Source organism: Apteryx mantelli, chromosome 2 (genome assembly GCF_036417845.1).
Source record: "Apteryx mantelli isolate bAptMan1 chromosome 2, bAptMan1.hap1, whole genome shotgun sequence".
Taxonomy (NCBI): Eukaryota; Metazoa; Chordata; class Aves; order Apterygiformes; family Apterygidae; genus Apteryx; species Apteryx mantelli.
Genome location: NC_089979.1, coordinates 146,291,334 through 146,303,810, shown reverse-complemented (window position 1 = coordinate 146,303,810; position 12,477 = coordinate 146,291,334). Strand labels below are relative to the sequence as shown.

Here is a 12,477-nt window from a genome sequence, read left to right as displayed (position 1 = left end):
CCTATTCCCTTCATCCAGTTTTACCTACTCTGTTTTACTTCATGGTGTCATTGCGACTATAGGAATCATTCATTACAACAAAGCAGCATGTTAAAACTAGAAATAGAGTGATCTCAGCATGGCTCTTAAAGTACTGGGATATTTTCCCATTTGGTTTTCCTTGGCATCAGTTTTCCCCCATTGCCTGATGATAACCAATTAAACGTTTGGATAGGGCACTGAACAGGTGTCTAAAATCAAAAGAAATATCACAGTCAAAAAGGCATCACTATCCCAACAGGATACATTTCCCTGTGATCTCTGACCTCAGTGTTGGTGTCCTTTTGTTACAGGCACTGCGTGTGTTAAGCTGTGATTACAAGATGGAAAATGAAACTAGAATGGTGGTTTGTGATCTTGGGAACCCCATGGTGGCTGGAGCAAACGTAAGGGAAAACCAGATGCATTTGCTGATTTTTATCTAATTGAATTTTAGAGGGGAGCAAATAGAAATCAATTAGCAGAATGTGTCCCAATAAGCAGTATCTAAAACAAATTATATACTTGGACCAGAAATTGTTGTTGTAATAAGAGACTGCACTATGCTTCTGAAAAACTAGTAATCTGGTGTTTTAAAAGATTAATGATGTTAGAGCCTGTTTTTTATTTCACTATTACTTTAAAGAAAATGATGTAACAGGATTTGCACTAGTATAATGAGGAGGGAATCTCAATCCATAATGTGTGTGTGTTCATTTCTGCCTTTTAGTGTTCTTTCTGTTTAAGATATGTCTAGTAAATGACAGCTTCTTTAGTTCAGTTCTCATGTTGCATGTGTCAGTGTTCCCTTACAAGTTTAAATCATGATTTACATCAGCAGAAATGAGGTTGGAGTTAAGTTTTATTTAAGGTTATTAATAACATTTTAAAATTTTTCTAGGACAGTTATTTGTAAATTGTTCTGCGCATTTAGATGGAACATTGGTAGCATAGACAAAAGTGGAGCTGCATACTGGCTGAAGATGGACTGCAGATAAGGATTAAACATGGTTAGAGATAAGAATAAAGTGCTACCTATTCCACAGGTGTCATCACTTGTTCCTATTTCTTGGCAAAACAGTTCAGGGGAAACCCCAGTAGCACTGAACCCAGGAATGTTCTTCCATGGCTCCCTCTTCAGAAGAATGCCAGTACTGCTCGTAAACTCAGGGGCATAATGCTATGAATATTTAACTAGAAACAGAATTTTTAACCCAAGCTTTTATACCTGCATAAATAGCTGCCCTAAAAAAAAAGAAACACTCAACTGCATGAGCATATATAGACAATAAACAGTAGCTTTCAATTGAAAATCATCATTGTTTGCATTTCATATTGGGGCTGCTGTAGGACTGCAGTAGACTGTAAGTTTGAAGGTGGGAGTATAAACTTCTTTGCTGGGACAGACGTTGTGCTAAGATGGCAAACTGGATAGATATGGGAGTCAATGAGTGTAGAAAAGAGGGCTAAAATTTTTTGTTTTGTTCTGCTAAGTGAAACTCCTAAAAAGGAAGAGTAATTGAAAACATTCCTGAAGAATGAAGTTTCGTAATGGAATGATGGGAGACACCAATGGGCCAAGGCACTAGACAAACCCCAAATCAAGGCAGATAATTCCTCTTACCAGAAAACTAGCAAATTCAGATATCTACTGACTTGTTTATTGGTTAATTTCATGGCAGAAGCAAATTATTAAGATACAGATAAAAGTGGACAAGTATTGTAGATGATTGGGAGAGGGTGGTAGGGAGGGCATACAACCCTATGCGTTTGGAAAAGAAGAAAAGAAAAGGAAGGCTAAACACCAGACACATTAACATCATATGTCAAACTAAGAGCAAATTTGCTCTGTGGTGTGCATATTGTCATAAACAGAGGCAATGGAAAGGTCTGCACGTGGAAGTATGAGACTACAGCCCCACACCCTCCTCCCTGTGAATCCAAAGGTGTACTCTCAGCCCTGTCTCCACATCATCCTTGACCCAAACTGGTAGCAGTATGAGGACTTGGGGAATGCCATTATGTGGCCACTAGAGTGGTACTGCTATCACCTGTCTCCTGATAAGTTTTCACTTCATAACTAATCCTGTTTTTCTTCAAAATCAGGTCTAGGGCTTCCGTAAATGCGTGATTGGCAAGTATGCCTAAGCAAAATACTTCATGAAGAGAGACTTGGAAGCAGCAGTATAAAACAGAGGAGTTCATAACATGTTCAAGAATATTCTGCTTATAACAGAAGAATCCAATGCTTGAATATAAAGGCATATGAAAATAGAGCATTACAAAGCCAGATGGTAAAAATGTTTGATTATAGTGAGTGAAAGCTTAAAGCATAATTTTATCTTTGAAACCAGTTCTCCTGGAAGCTTAGTAAAGGTGAAAGGACTTCAGCTTTTTCAGTCCAAACCTATTTATGATGGCAAACATACTTCCAACAGCAAAATACCAGCCCTTTTTACAAATTGCATAAATCATGAAAGGCTGCTCTGATCCATTTCCAATTTTGCAAAACAATTCTACTCTGGCAGGAGATCAGTTATTCTCAAAATATTCAGTCAGAAAGGGACTCTGTGGAAGTTGTGAGGGATTGGAGAGGGGAGGTTAGGTCAAAATCAAACATTGCTAAAATTCTTAACTACTGAGTCACTGTAATTTCTTTTCAGCACCCTGAATCCCTAGAGTTCTTCAAGGCTTTGAGCATGAGGCTTATGTTGGGCATTAGTGATGTATCCCATGGGATATTACTGCTTCAGTGGATTACAGAATTGTCTGCCACTTCACATCTTCAAAATGCATTATTATCAGCAAAATTGCTAGATCTCTGGCTTTTTGAAAATCCTTGACCATGAAATCATTGCCCACAAACAGTACTTAACCTTTACAGTAATTATATCTGTGTTGCAGAAAAGAAAGGTAAAAAGAAATGGAAAAGAAAATCACAACACCATATGGTCCAGAATGCAAACTAGATCTCTGTGATACCATTTCACAGGCAAACAGGAAAGATGCTCAAAGTTCTTATACATGACACTAAAACGGATCAGTCTGACAAGCTTCCTAAGTCCTTACTGTCACTGGTGGTTAGAAATTCAATAATGAGATTGCTCTTCTTGCAATCTCATCATTGGCAACAAGGGAGGGCAAGGATTGAATGAACTTTGGAAATGACTAGAAATAAGATTAAATGACTGGGAGGCTTGGAAGATCTTGCGTATTTCTTGGTATGTACGAAACTCATTCTTCCAAACCACTGAGGCTGTATGTTTCATACACCCTATAAGACACTTGAAAAAAAAAATTTAGCCATCCATCTTCCAGCATACTCCTAGGTGCTCTCAAACATAATAACAGATTAAGAGACTATCAATAGTAAACATCACCTATTTCAAAAATAAATGTTTCTAACATGGCAAATAAATAATGTAATTTCAACAAAACTGACTTTGCTTGGAAAATTTAATTAAAATTAAACTAGTATGATCAGATAAACCTCTTGCTAAAATAAGGAGGTCCAGTGATCACTAGGCCAAACCCACTGCAAATTCAAGCAAATTCAGCTCCTTTGGCCTCAGTGGTTTTCATCAAGTATGGGTGAGCATCTTTGGCCCTTTATTAGTAGCAATGTCAAGGGCTACCTGATATTAGCAAAATCATATGACCACACAAAAAACAACATCTGCAGCTCATTAGAGTCCTACGGTAGGAGTGTGTTTCAGTATTAAATAAGTGATTAAGCCTGGGATGTCAGGGATGTAATAGATCAAAACTGCAGTTCATGTCTGCTCTGTTAGATCTGATGAAAAGTATCTTTGGTTCACTGAATCTTTTTTCTGCTAGAAATGGAAACAAATTTGTACAGACCAATGTAAAACTGAGAAAAATCTTGAGTTCCATATTTGGAAATTTTTGTCTCAGTAAAAAAAAATCATATAATGATTTTTAAATGTGAGTGAAGTTATCAAGACAGTTGTTAAAATCATCTCCAAAAAGTGGTCATAACAATAGCTTGCATCTTTATTCCAGGTCAGCTATTCCATTTCTGTCTGGTCTAAGGAGCATTATCTTTTCATCTTAAAAAATTTGCTTCCAAAAAGAGAGATTAGCTATAATTGCAATGCTAAAATGATCAGAATGCAAAAACTTGAATTTGCCATTTCTTTTAGGCTGACAATATTGCTTTCAGTACAGGACAACTGAAGGAAGTAATTGAAACATGTTAGCTAAGTCTGGTTCTGCAGGTGGATTAAGATTCAGTGATCCATTGCTGCAAGTGAGGAAAGAGGGAAAAATTTTTAAGTGAAGATTTTTAAAAATTAACGATGACTTGAAAATTAAAAATTGTTCAAACAACTGATATGACCCCCATCTGCAAATAGTGTAAGTACAGAGGAAAATCTTTCCTCTTCAGTGATGTTGAATCACGGTCCCTAAAAGAAGACTGTACATTATTGTTTCCTGCTGTGTTGCTGATGACACTACCCCAAGCATGCCAAGAAAAGCATACAAAGCAGACAACTCTTTTTCTTCTTTTTTTCCAAACAAGCACACTGAAATGAGAAAAGAACTTTTCAGGTGTATTACACTGAAATATTGGCAGAACTGAAGCCCTGATATCCTCATTTCCTAATGCCATTTGATGAATTTCTCAGGATGATTGTTTCTCCACATATATGTAACCATTTTTTTAAAAAAAGAAAGCACAGTGTGCAAGTTATCGGGCAGGAATTTCTACCATCAGGCAATACAGGGGAGAGTGAGAAGTCGTGCAAGATTACAGGCTGTATACTTTGCTGTCAGTCTCAATGCAAAATTCAGAATTCAAAAATTGCCAAATTCAAAACACATGCAGTTGAAAGCAGGCAATTAAAAGGATTAATTTAAACATCAGGGTGCAATTTTATTAATTTAATGTGGAGGACAGATGGCATCTGCCCCTCCTCCTCTACCACTTGCATACCAAGGCTGTATCTGTGTCCAACAAGAGGGTTACAGAGACCCAACCATATGTTGCTGTATAGCCGTTCTTTAACTAGCCCTGGAATTCCATTCTGTTTTCTGAATTACTCATTCTGCTTTACTCCATGTCCTTCTTGCAAAGCAAATGGAAGTTATCGGATGGGGGAAGCTCAGACTCTGAAGACTTGAAGTCTTCCCTCTTCCATAAACACAAAGTGCACTGGTGGAAGACCTCATCTCTTTTAGTTTGAGGGGTTACCCACTTACCCTTTACCTTCACTGGTCAGAAGCTGCACGTTGTGGCAAATTGAACTGCAAATATAACTTTGAAGTCATATTCCTCTTAACTGAACTACGGCTCTCAGAAACTGCGGTGAAAAAAAACGAAGCCAAATCAAATTAAAATATCAAGCTTCTACTAATTTAGCCTCTAAAAGAAAAACAAGTGATCAGTCAGCCTCACAGCACCTAAAACATGCAGCTTTTATGTCACAGTTATAGACAGGGAGGCTAGGACAACCAAAGGAGCAGGAAGCCCTGGAGACCTGGACAAAGGCATGCGTGGATGGGGGCGAGGAAGAGCGGTGCCAGACAGCTATTATTTTCTTTTGGTTTGTCAGTATAAAGCAATGAAGAAGGGCCCACTGTTGTGTTCTCAGATGTATGCTTCTCTCTTCCTCTAGATCTTTCCTCTGTCCAGTCAAGTTTTCCATCTGGTGAGATACATAGGTGGTATTTTCTCCTGAAACTGATTAAATGATATTATTAAATAGTGATTTAAAAAATAACAATATCCTATACAACTCCATCAAGTGCAACATTAAACAGTACTGCTTTCTCAATAGGGAAGGACCTACCATTTTTGGTGACTGGTTGTTTTGTTTCTTTCCCAGTTCTCTACAGGCATCCGATTTTCTGTTCAGCATTTTGAAAATGATGATTTCAACATCAGTTTTGAGCTTCAAATAAAAAGGTTAGATGTTTTATCAAGAATATGGTTATTTGAATTCTGAATTGCTGTCAATATCTGAATTTAATTTGTAAGCAGTTCACTGTTACTGTTCAATGTTAGTAGTTATTGCATATACTTTCCTATGGTAGCTTTCTTCAGGAGGATTGTAGAATTGAGGTGTAGAGTTCTGTTAGCGTTTAGCTAAATCAGTCTTAGGGTTATTGTGAGGATTTTACTTCATTAAAATTCAGGTTAACTGATTTGGCCAGTGTTCCAAGGTTCTTCCACAGATTTGCCAAATTTGCACTTGGTTCTCCACTTTAGGATTAATGAACAATGATGTTTTTGTAACAGAGTGCTGTATTTAAAAACACATCATGTGCTGAAGAAAAACATCATGCCACTTCTTCACAGCAATGTAGAAAATAAAAGGAGAGCAGTTAAAGCTGCTCACCAGTTCTCCATTTTTTTTAAAAAAAGAGGTAACTTAAAAAAATATTGTTAATGTTTTTTCTGTCTGTATTTTTAGGAAGATTTACTCTTGATTTATTTGTATTTGAAATTATTGGATTTTTGCTTCTTGAATATTTAAAAATGTTTCTTGAAAGTCAAGTGTGAAAATTTTATAGGGGATCTAGTTAAAGATACTGGCATGAAGAGAGAAAACTGTTTGTTTGATTCAGGTGAATCTTTGTCATTTTTCCGTTAGTTTCCTCCGCATTCACAGGGGTGAGATATTACTGCTGGGGAATCTTCTTCTATTTTATGTTGGGCAATACTTCTTCCCCAGGGACAAAAAAAGTGCAGGACTCTCCAGAGAAGAATGACTGAGTTAGAATAATGGCAAGAACAAACCTGAGACTTTTTCAGTAGTGGCAGGGCTTCTGCTACATCTGTCCTCATCAAATATACACTAGTGTTCCTCATGGGGCCCTTCTTGCCCCACACACAGAGACTTAATTGCTCATGTTTGGCCTTTAATGAGGGCCTTGATCATGCTCACTGTAGTAAATAACTGAGACATTTAAAATGTTTAAGTCATGTTTTCAGAATGTAACTCTGGAAGGAAAGGCTATGCAGAAAGGCTCATAAATTAGGGAAGGGCAGTAGACACACACAGCACTTGGCACACTGCAGAAGTCAAAGAGATGTCTGGGCAGGCGTTAGGCCTATATAACTTTTGTGTTGTAGGTCCACCGTCCAGACCACTGTCCACTGTCAGGTCAACCAATACAGTTGTAAGATTGAAATGTGTATCAGAAGCTCTCTTGACCACCTTTATCCTGTTGTGAGACTGGGGAGGTTCAGAGCTTTGTGGGTTGATCTTTCTACCTAAGAAGAGCTGAGGTGGAAAAAGTGTCAAGGCTTTACTGAGAAATAAATTTGAACTTCAAGAGATAGCAACATCTTATACTGCCTCCATGAGTGTGATTCAATAAACTGTAACGGAAGAAAATTTATTGGACTATCAAGAAGGCAGGGCAGTTTCCACAAACTGGCATCAAAATGCTGAAAAGCACCCCAAAAAAGTAAAGCCTTTTGTGTAGAGAATATACCTTATCGTTAAAAGCATGCTGCTTTGTACATTCCTTCCCAAGCAGCACTACAGTTTATACATTTTTACCTCATTAACGAACAGATAAAACAATCTTTTAAAAAATAAGGAAACAGAAAACCATAGAGCAGAAAGAGGAAATGACCAAAAATGGAAAGAAAGAGAAGCAGAAAACATGTCTGAATTTGTGTCTTGGCCTGAGTTATTTTACAGAGAGACCTTTAATTTACTCAAAGACATCAAGTGAAAAATAAATATTTTGATTTGCAAAACTGAGGCTCATTACTTATAGGAAATAGGCAAGAGGCTGGCTGAATAGTGCCTTCAAATCTGATTCCTTTTCTAATGTGTATTTTGTATGCATGTACAGACTCTTCAGAGAGGGAGATGTCCTGAAACTTTTATTTAAACTATTAGCTTTTCTACAGAATACCATAATGCACAAAGATTTGAATACCAAATATATACGATCAAAATCTGTGTTTTAACTCTATGGAAAGTACTACCATAATACAAATTGGAGAGCAGCTTATTATGACAAATTAATGTCATAGTCATTTTTGTACTTAAAAGCCAGGTTTAAGTGACTGCAGCTCAAAGCAATGGCAGTAGAGGATTACATCAAAAGTTCAGCTAATGTTTGAGGAGAATCTGCATTAGTTTACAAACAAATTAGAGCTGCCCCTAATTTTAGCAGTCTGTAACCAGAAGGCCTGGATCAAAGCAGTATTGCCCTTCACTCCTCAGGAGTCAGTCGCTGGGAATGCTGGCCTGCTCTGAATGTTTTCATTTGACTGATGCTACCCAGATGTGATAACAGTAAACTGTGACAGGAATAGACATTTAGTCTCCATGGGGCAAGTAAGCCCTTCCAGGCTTGCTTGAAAAAAACCTCCAAACTTAGTATCATTAATCCCATAATTAAATAAATTCTAAATTTCTAGATATTTATTTTGACTATCTCCATGAATTTGTACCTACAAACCTTTCTGTGCATGAATGGGCTATAGACACACAAATATGCCTGCTGAAGTGAAAGAAGCTTTGGCTACTAAAGAGTTGGAGTAAGAAAAGACAGTAAAATGAAAGAGAGCACTAGGCTTTAAATGTAGGGATCTATTTTCATTGCTAAGTGGGATTTAAAGTGTAAAGATTCTGGGTGGGGGAGGGGAGAAAAAGAAAGGGGAAGAAACGGTTTATTTCAGTTATTTTTCTTTAGAGACTTTGTCGTGCAGAAGTCACAAGCTTGGAGAGTCATAAAAGCAAATCTTATTATGACAAAGGCTATCTTGTTCATTAATGCTGCTTTCCTCCAATACCTGAAACAACTTTGGATTCTATTCAGATACTCAGATACATACAGATAGCTAAGTTGAACAAGGGAATTTACATGATATTCTGAGCTAAATAAATTTATATCATCATATCCAGGCATAGGATTCTTTAATGGAGGTTTGAGCTGATTATGTTATTAAACATGAGATGAGTTCAAATAACATCAGACTTAAATACCAGTGTCCTACAGGACTGAAGAGTTGCAACAACACGCCCCATGTTGTACAATGTCCAATAGCACTGCTTCCTAATTTTAGACATTGTGGGTTCTCAGTGCTGTATCTCTAACGGTGTAGAATTCTGTTAAATAACCGTTTTTAACCCATGTGCACATCTCTTCCAGTTCTAACAAGATTAATCCCACCAGCAATTTAGTTAACCTCCATATCAACATCAGTGCGGTGGCTCAAGTACAGATCAGAGGGTAAGTATTCCACCATTTCAATTCATGACAGTAACTATTTTTTGTGGTGAATCTTCCCACATATTATAATCTCGAGGGCCTTATCCACCAAGAACACCCAAGACTCTTAGGGAGTCTCACCCCTGCAAGCCTTGCAGGATGCAGCTACTAAGTACTTATCCTGTCACATAAAGCAGGACTGCCCACATGGACTCCATTACACTTACGGATGTCTGTGCAAATGCAACAATAGAATCCTACAGTGTAATAACAGCAGTTGGAGCCATCGTTTTATCTGGGCATTCAAATTGTGTCCATGGGTGCTGCTAATGCAGAATGTCTGTTTGGATGTGTGGGTCTGCTTGTGAAACTATCTATGTACTTAATTCTGAACACCGAAGCAGAATCTGCTGTTTTTATTACTGGAATGATGAAACACGTGTTTTATGGCAAGGCATATGCTAATAGGGAGCAGAGTGAGACCTTGGGAGAGAGGATGAATAAGGAATGAGCTATGATTATGACTAGAGTTCAATCAGCTCATACTGTAGAGTTCTTACATTTCTGTCAGAAGCAGGTGTCTGTCCACTGACACAAGGGATACTGAAAATAAATGAGCACTGGGTTTGATTGAGGATTTTAATTCCTGCTTTCTGTATTCTCACATACAGTTTGGTTTAGGAAACTATAAAATGCAATTAGTTGATAAGAATCTCAGACTACCCTGTAAAGTCTTTGAACTAGACTCCTATCCTGGCATCCTGGAGGGAGTCGGCAGGATGTTCTTTTAAAGCAAATAACTGTCCCAAATGCTTTTTGTCTGGGATCTCAGATTTCTTCCATCTCCCCTTCTCAAACTACAGCCCTGGACCTTACCCAGGCTCAGCACTGCAGGGGGGGAGCAGGAGGGACATGCCCCAGCTTCACTCCCATAATCAGGCCGTGAGACCTGGCTGATGCAGGAAGTGTGGAGGTCTCTTATATGATGGATCTCTAGGGGCTGCCACCTGCCTCTTTACCTTAGATGTATGCAAATAGGAATGCATTTATTTATGCATTTATGGATTGTATAAAAATACATTTATTGTAATTATTTATAAGACAATACTTTGATTACCTAGTGCTGGAAAAGAATTCAACGATTTTGCAGATCACAGAGATCATATTTTCTGGTCTAATAGTCACCTAAGACTAATGGGAAGTTTTATAAAGTATTTTTCATCACAATTTATAAGTGCTTTCCAGATTAAGAAGGCAATAAGGTTGGAGATAAATGGAAAGCAGAGGACAGGCACACAACAGAATGTGTGGACATAGGTTAATGCTCACATTTCTGAAAAGGAGCCATAGAAAGACAACCTATTTCACAAGAACAGAAATAAGATTAGGGTTTCATCTTTTGTAGTTGTTAGTAGTGGTCACAGGAAACAAGCTAGAGAGAAAGTGTTCTACTAACAAGGTGAAAACTACAAAATGAGGGGGAAGGTAACACAGAACTAGAAGTAGAGGCTGAGAAAATGAGAATCAAAGGGGTTAGTTGGTGGGCTGCAGATGCAAGAGAAAATGTTGAGAGAGAACAACTGCCAAGTGTTACCATGGGTGTGCACCCAGGTTAGGGAATGGCTAGAGTTTCAATGCACGAGTGAAATGGTTATGGATACATGAGATTTTTCAATAAGGGCTACTTTCAGGGCTGCAGATTCGGATTTTTTCACTGAGGTTGCTCATCCCTTTCACAGAATAATCTTGCAAACTCTTTGGGTTCTTTACCATCATGTTCTTTCTATGCCATAATATGTTCTTTTTAATTAAAAGCTCTGTAATAAATAGGCACAGAAAACGGCAAAAACAACCTCAGTTGTTAAAGAGAGCATGTCCACAAGAAGGAAAAATTTGCTGTCTATAGTGCTAAAAAGCAGGCAATTAAATACAGAGAAATTATTTAGTTGAATGACTTCCAGTTCCTTTCCTCTTAAGTCCTTTGGTTTTCATATACACTATAGCATGCATGTACAAAGGAAAACTCCCAGATGCTTTTTTGATCCTACTAATTACTTCGGATATGCTGAAACATACCCAGCTCTAAGGGAACTATTTGCTCAGTATTTCCTAGATAAAAATAAAAGAGAGACTGTATCCACATTTGGGCAGGGAAACATCCTATGTTGGTTTCCCTATTCCTGTGCGTAGAGTTGGGCTTAGTGATGAAGTGGGACTGTAATCATTATACATTTTACTGAGGAAAACTAAGCACAGTTAGCAAATTGTGTGGATACACACATACGTATATATATACAGCGAGTGCATGCAAATACCACCTCTGTGAGAAAGGAAAAAAAATGTAAGATAGTTTATTCAATGAGTAATTGCTCTGCTAACTGTTGAGATTTGATTATTCTGCTTACCTTTTTTTTCTGTAAGAAGGTTAAGTGTTTTATAGTTGCAATTGTCATTCCCACTACTGAAAGAGCACTGGAGGAATGAGGGATTTAGGAAGGAAGTAATTTCTGTTGGGAGGTCTTGAAGCAGGCAGAATATTTATTGTATATCCCGTGAATCATTTTTTGTAGAACTTACTTCCTTTATTTTATTTTTCAGCACTCTTGTTTGACTGAACACCTAAAAGTCTAGGAAAAATCCTCAACTAATAAATTATTCAAATGTTAAAAATACAAAATAAAATAACCAAAACTGAGAGTATTTCTGTTTGATCTAATTTTAATTCTTTCACATCAATATCAGAAGTCCTCAAAATAAACTCTCTCTCTCTATAAACTCTGCCAAAATAAATGTGCATATTCTTATAAACTTTATAATCATTTTAATTAAAGGCCTACATTTAACTTTGTAATTCTGTAGATGAGAAAAACACTGCACATGGAATATAACAGAAAACACAGATTTTTTTAAAAACCTTTGCCTGCTTCTTTTTTTTTATGTACACTTTGTGTCTTGCAATATTTTTGTGTTAGCTTAAGGAGCCCTATGTCTGGGCTTTTCGAACAACACAGGAAAGTTCCTATTCTCCAGAGATGATTTATAATTAAAATACTTCTTGCAAGCAAGACCATTTGTGAGATATAACAAATTAGGCGAAGTACCTCATTTAAAATGACTTTTTTTATGAATATGTTTCATTTTCTTTATTATTTGGTTTTAGCTTGTAAATTTGTCTTCTGGCATACTTGTTAGTAGGAACTGCTGGCCTTTTGAATACTGGGGAAGTGTTTCAAGTTAGCTGGATACTCCAGGATGCCT

At 37.3% G+C, this 12,477-nt stretch overlaps 1 protein-coding gene across 1 annotated transcript in view; it reads left to right on the top strand.

Moving 5' to 3' along the window:
• Positions 1–12,477, top strand: part of ITGA8 (integrin subunit alpha 8) — a 112,933-nt gene that overhangs the window by 63,811 nt on the left and 36,645 nt on the right. The window contains exons 21-23 of the mRNA XM_067291754.1: positions 333–425; positions 5,868–5,947; positions 9,160–9,240. Coding sequence (XP_067147855.1) covers positions 333–425; positions 5,868–5,947; positions 9,160–9,240 — 254 coding nt within the window. The remainder of the gene's footprint in view (positions 1–332; positions 426–5,867; positions 5,948–9,159; positions 9,241–12,477) is intronic.